This window comes from Drosophila teissieri, chromosome 3L (genome assembly GCF_016746235.2).
Source record: "Drosophila teissieri strain GT53w chromosome 3L, Prin_Dtei_1.1, whole genome shotgun sequence".
NCBI lineage: Eukaryota > Metazoa > Arthropoda > Insecta > Diptera > Drosophilidae > Drosophila > Drosophila teissieri.
In genome coordinates, this window is record NC_053031.1 from 16,044,282 (window position 1) to 16,051,173 (window position 6,892).

Consider the following 6,892-nt stretch of genomic DNA (forward strand, 5'->3'; position numbering starts at 1 on the left):
TGAGACGGGGCACTTGGACCTCTAAACGTCCAAAAGCAGAATGTTAAAGAGTTGCCATTTTAATTACTCGCAAGGAATCGTACACAATTGGATAGAAAAGCCATTAGGGCTGAAAATATACCCCACTCTCGGTGGAAACAAATAAAGATACAAATATAAATGCCAGACTCTGTCAGCCAGATTTCGAGCTCAACTAATGAGTGACCATGCATAAACAAAAAGCGGGAAATGGGGGAAAAAGGGAACTCGGACTTAAGTCCATTGCCATGGACGAGCACCTTGCCGTGGGAGACGCTTGAATGTCTCAAGTCAAGCGGCTCCCTCGGCCAACACTTATTTTAATGAGAAATTCTAATTTCACCAATAACACAAAAGACATCCTGCAAAAATGCACAAACAAAAAAGGTAAATAAAGAAAGAAATGCGGCGAAAGATATTCCAGCATTTCCTGGCAAGGAGCTGCCGTGATTGCTTTTCGCCACTCGTCCGTGACGAAAACAAAAGAGGCCGCTGTCTTTTCCCCTATCGGAAAGGCGGAAAAGCCCCGAACGGAAAAAATACGAATTGCCTGCATAAAAATATCTTGAGTATTTGCTAGTCTGCAATTAAATGAGGGCTTGCTTCTCCGTCTCTCGTACGAAAAGGAGGCGACTGAGCTTAGCAATAATAATTACAGTTTGGCTGAGTTTGGGGATATTGCTGAAGTGTTGCTGGGGCTAAAGTTCTTTGGATTCAGCTGGGAATGGGTGGATGGATATGGGGATAAGGTTGGGGGATCTAGGCAGCAGACAAGTCAGCACTCAGAACTGCCAGTATGACAACATAAAGAGCGTATTAAATTGACAAAAGTGCAAAACAGGAAATTAGGTATCTGCTTGTAAGAATGAGTTGAATAAATAAATTAAAAATATGATATTTACAGAACTTACTAAAAACTCAAATTAAAGAAAAAGCACTTAACTACAAATATCAAATTGTAATTTGCTTTAACATAGTTCTTCTTTAAATCAAGTAGGTCTCACTTTTTCGTTGAAGGAAGTCCAAGGATATTCATTTAACTAATGCGCCACAAAAGAAGCAGCTTGCATTGCAATGCAATGTGACCCCCGAAAAGGGGAGACATGGAGACATGCATGGAGACACTCCCCTTCGAAATGTTCCGCAAATGAATGGAGCTGAACTTGGCCAAGTCGAATTACAGTGACAGTTAAGGTAACGCAACGCATGGCAATGTACATAAAATGACACTGAGTGTCAGTTTCAATTAAACATGTTGACAGCTGTAAGGACACGGCCCGAACTCAGGGGCCAGCCCAAATATGCACTCCCCCCAATGGCACAGAGATACGATTGTCTATGTCTGGGGTGGATTTCTGGCCCTTGGCCATTTCGATTTTAATACAAGAAATTCCTGGCATTGTCGCCTGGCCATAAAGAAGTCGAAGGGAATACGTCGAAGAAGCCGAACTCGCATGACATCTTTATCGGGCAGAAAGTAGAATTTTTGCTGAGATTTTCAGCTTGTTTTTAGACTACTTGAGACCTTCTATATTTTAGGCATTTGCACGCCTTGCATAGAAATGGCTATCATTTTTTGACAGCAGCCAAAGAAACTCTATGCAGTTTTAAGTAATTTTATGTGTATTTGTTTTAATTTACATTCACAATGAACGATAAGACTTTCGTGCCAATTTTCTGCCTTGTCCTTTCCATCTTGATGCATTGACAACTTGTCAAACATTCTAATATCCTGTACAGCCTGTGTTGTGCATGGTGTCCTGATGTGAGCATTGTGGGGGAATTTGGTTTAATTAAACTGCACTCGTACATGATGCAAATAGAACGATTTTGCTGTTTGCATATTAATGCCAGTAATTCTAATTGAAGGCGACATTGAAGAATATTTTTCCAGTACTCTCAGGTGGGTAATGAACAAGTGCCAATTATAAATGGAAACCAGAGAGATCGCTATATTAGAGTTCCTTGACTATTGGATACCCGTTACTCAGCAAAACACTGAACATTCACATTCTTTTTGGACTATTCAAATTGATAGCAAAAACAAGAGAGAACGCTATAGTCGAGTTCCCCGACTATCTGATACCCGTTACTCAGCTAGTGGAAGTGCGAAGGAGAGTCTTCAACACTGACAGTTTTTGGCGGTTTGTGGGCGTTAGAGTGGGCGTGCCAAAAAGTTTTTTGGCAAATCGATAGAAATTTACAAGACTAATACAAAAATGATAAAATATTAAAACATTTTTCAAAAGTGTGGGCTTGGCAGTTTTATGCGGTTTGTGGGCGTTAGAGTGGGCGTGGCAAAAAGTTTTTTTGCAAATCGATAGAAATTTACAAGACTAATACAAAAATGATAAAATATTAAAACATTTTTCAAAAGTGTGGGCGTGGCAGTTTTATGCGGTTTGTGGGCGTTAGAGTGGGCGTGGCAAAAAGTTTTTTTGCAAATCGATAGAAATTTACAAGACTAATACAAAAATGATAAAATATTAAAACATTTTTTAAAAGTGTGGGCGTGGCAGTTTTATGCGGTTTGTGGGCGTTAGAGTGGGCGTGGCAACATGAATCAACAAACTTGCGCTGCGTCTATGTCTCTGGAGTCTGTATGTTTAATCTCAACTTTCTAGCTTTTGTAGTTCCTGAGATCTCGACGTTCATACGGACAGACGGACGGACAGACGGACGGACAGACGGACGGACAGACGGACATGGCCAGATCGACTCGGTTACTGATCCTGATCAAGAATATATATACTTTATATGGTCGGAAACGCTTCCTTCTGCCTGTTACATACTTTTCAACGAATCTAGTATACCCTTTTACTCTACGAGTAACGGGTATAATAAAAAAATTCAAAGGCGTGGACGTGGGAGTTCCTCCACATTTCCGGCCATATCCCGTCATGTCCCACCACATTTCCCGACACATCCCGCCAAATCCCGCCTTGTCTCGTTTTAATTCCCATGATCGACTGACGTGCCTCGGTTGATCTGATGAGTTAACCGACATTCCCCAATAAAGCCAAGCCGCTCCGCTGTTCTCTGGAAACAAAAGGCGACACTGGAGTTATCGGGTGCTCTCTGACACAGTGCCGAGCTCAAACTCCGAGGATCTATTGCTCACTGCTGATTGCGAGTAACTTGCCAATTTGTATCAGATCATTGTTACTCACAAGCATTACCATACACTATAGCTCTTGTATTAGAGCTACACTAACTTGCCTAAAATCTTTTTCTGTAGATATGCTTTAGTTGTGTGATTTTCTATAAAATTACATTTGGATCTGCCATTCTGCTCACCTTTGACTAACTCTTTAAAAAGGCGGAAAATTACCTCAGAAATAAATGAATACTTTTTGAATAGAACTTTCAATTAGGCGTTAAAGTAAATGGGCTTTTATCTAAGACTTGTGCATACTGTTCTACTCACGTAAATGATTCAATTGATGTCTAGGTAGTTGATTACTTTTTAACGAAAGTCACATTTTGCTTATATGCCATAATGGTTTTGCCATTAAAATGACTTTTCCGATCAAGTTTATATGCCATTGTATATAGGAGCATTTAAATTTTATTTGCACAACATGAATATATGAATTTAAGTTAAGGTAGGGGATAAGATAAGATAAGCATTATTTAAGTGCACATCCTGCACAAGGTAAATAGTTAACAGCAAATAAAGTTGAGGTGGCACAACTTAGCGTTTACTTGTACATTCCCTAGTAAAGCATGCATTTCTCGCTGGGATTCATGACAGATCCCGCTGGACAGTTGAACTCCTTCGAGAACTCCTTGAAGTTGGACAAGGTTCCAATGACACGGAACTTTCCTGGCGTGTGCTCGTCGACAGATACCAGCATGGCCTTCGCCAGGGGATGCACATCGTTGCACCAGATCTGCGCAAAGCTGATGAAGAACAGCTGGTGGGCGGAGTACGGCAGGTTGGGCAGGGTCTCCTTGGCCAGCAACTGACTGACACTGGTGCCATTTCTCATTTGGGACTCGAACCACTTCCGGTAGGCTGCGTAGGCCAGCCTGGTGCCCCCATTGTCGGCAATGTTCTCCGACTGCGCGGTGGACTCCTTCAGCTGGATTCCATCGTACACATACCGGCCGTACTGCTTGGCGAAGCATTTATTTCGTTGCAAGAAGTTGCTGCTGGACCTCGCATCCCACCAATCCCTCAAGTTTCCCGTGTCATCAACCTGCCGTCCTCCATCTTCGAAGCCGTGGATTAACTCGTGACCAATTAGCGAGGCCAGGGTTCCAAACATAACTGCACTCGGATAGACCTCGGACCAAAGGTAGAAGGGCTGCAGCATGGCCACCGGAAGCTTGATGGCGTTCTGCAACAGGTCGTTGCTAGGGCTATAGCTTAGCATTACTGCTGGTTCAATCGGTTTCGCTGGCTGGTGAAGCAGTTGCCGCATTTGCTTTGCACGCAGCTGAAACACTTGACGCAAGTTATCCACATAGTCGGTGGCTTGCAAATTGAGGTCCGCAAAGTCCTCGGTAATGTTCTGCTTAGAGTAGCTATTGACCTCCAGTGTCATGGCCTCCAACTTAGCGATGGCAGTATTTCGAGTGGATCGCTCGATCCAATCTAGCTCCGGACTGGATAGCAAGGCCTCCCTAAAGGTGGACTTCAATCGATGCCACATGCTGTCAATTTCTCTAGAGGACTTCTCGTTCTTGTATCGGCGGTAGAACATGTTGTCCAGGTTCTTGGCGAAGTACTTCTTGGTGTAGTGCGCACAGGGCTCTTGCATCGTTGCCGAAGCCTTAGTTGATTGCAGCATAAACTCCCATATCAGACGGAAGAATATATAGTTGGCCACAGTGCTCTTTGGCGTACGCTTAATCACTTCGACCAAATTTTGCTGATAACGCCTATTGACTTCGTAGACCGGCTCGGAAATCTCCTCTCCCATGCTCACGAATATCAATTGCTCTGCGTCGAAGGTTGCGGCATATCTCTCGCGCAATTCAGCGACAGTCAGAAGATCGAGCTGGTCTTTTGGGTCCTGGGGTTCTTCGTTGTCCTTAAGTCCATTGGCCAAGTCCACCTCGAAGTCAAACACTTCCTTAGCCGTTTTCACTGCCAACTTCATCTTAACACCTAAGAATCGCTCCAAAATCACCTTGATTCTAGCCAGATGATTTTGACGGTAGATGGCCATTTCGTTGTCCACATACATGGAACGTGCTTCTAGTGGGAAGTTCTGCTCACCTACGAAGATACTGTTTCTTTGGCTATTGACGAAGTCCGTGCTCACTTGTACTTGTATAATGGACGCAATTCCGTATCGGTGGCCAATGCGAGCAGTAGTCTCCACCCAATCGAAGTCGTCCTCCTGCCAGGAGGATCCCTCGAGCATCGGCATTGTTCCAAATTCGGCAATGATCCGCCTCAGCTTTTCCTTGTAGTTGAGCTCCTTAATCCGGAGGCAGGACTTGAAGAAGTGCTTCACCTGAATGTCCACCGAAGTGTCGTGTGTATAGGTGGCTCTGTTGAGCATCTTCAGGATCTTCCGGTTGAGACCGTTCCTCAGAGTGTCTAATAATCCAGTTCTGTCCTTCTGCAAGTTGAAAGCCGAGTTGATGCGTTTGTAGTTGCCACAGGAGAATGCGTAGAAATCCGTGCACGGATCCGCCTTCTGGTCCAAAAAGCTCTCGATCTCAGCAGCCTTGGCTTGACGCAGTAGCTCCTTGATGTAGGGCGTGTCCTGGTTGAGTGCATCCTCGTCGGTGGGGGACGCTGGGACCAGCGCACTTAGGACGTGGCCAGCAATCAAAATGCAGAGCAATTTCATCGCCTAGTGCTTCTATTCAAATGAAATATTTGAATAAACTATGTGGTTAATCTATTGCCGAAAAAATAAATAGCGAGCCTAGGCTAATCGCTTTATTTCTTCTTTCAGCTTAGAGGCGGTAACTAAATCTTTGGGGCTGAGCATAGATCTTAGGACATGGGAAACCTTTGAGAAGTTAATGTTAAATGTTTACTTAGTATTCCATATATTGGTAATACTATCGACTGTAATAAAATGCACACCACAGCAATTAACCGTCAATACTAGTTTCCGACGGCATTAAGTGCCCTTAGCCTTGCACCCAGTTATAACACTATGACGTGAACTGTATTCCAATCACGCACTCCCCTCTAACTTGGGATTGGAGCATGGGACCCACGACCGAGCGGGTGATAAGGAAGAGTTGGAACAGCGCTTCCGCCCTGTGCAGCACTGAAAATAATTTCAAACCTCTACTATTATATAGCAAATTAACCTCTTGGCTTGACAGCTCAACCTTAAAAATATACAATATATTATGGAAACATATGGGACGGTGAATAAAATAGGTACGATACATGGTTACAATTACAAATCGGGCCAGATATCTCGCAGTGCCGCTTAATCTCAATCCCAGTCGCAGAGAGTGGGTGCGGAAGTGCGTCTCGTCCAGCTGCCCGTTCAGTCGCTCTCGGAGAGTTCGCCATGGAGAACCTTGGTATCGCACATGCCTACTGTTGCTCCAGCTGCTGGGAAGTGGTCGAGGTCACCTGCTAACTGGTCAGCCGGCCCCTGACCTGCGCATCCAGGCGCGGGAGCAACGACAGCGTCTACGTCCGGCGCCTGATGCGTCTGTCCAAGTCCGCCGAGATGCGGAGCTATATGCAACAACTTCTACGACTACAGCTGCGGAAATTGGCCCCAGATCAAACCGGCCACATTCCGCCATGTCCCGCCGTAATCGAAATAAGGGCGTTATATAAATTTACCATTCTAATACAAAAATAACAAAATATCAAATTACTGGCAACATGGGTCAACAATCTTGCCCTGCGTCTATGCCTCTGGTGTAGCTTTTATAGTTC

General features: G+C 44.3%; 1 protein-coding gene across 1 annotated transcript; it reads right to left on the reverse strand.

The window, feature by feature from the left end:
- Positions 1–3,734: 3,734 nt before the first annotated feature.
- On the reverse strand, positions 3,735–6,799 carry LOC122616736 (neprilysin-4-like). The gene is given in 2 exon segments (XM_043792294.1): positions 3,735–5,879; positions 6,740–6,799. Coding segments are annotated over 2 exon segments (2,205 nt in total).
- Between the last annotated feature and the right edge of the window lie 93 nt (positions 6,800–6,892).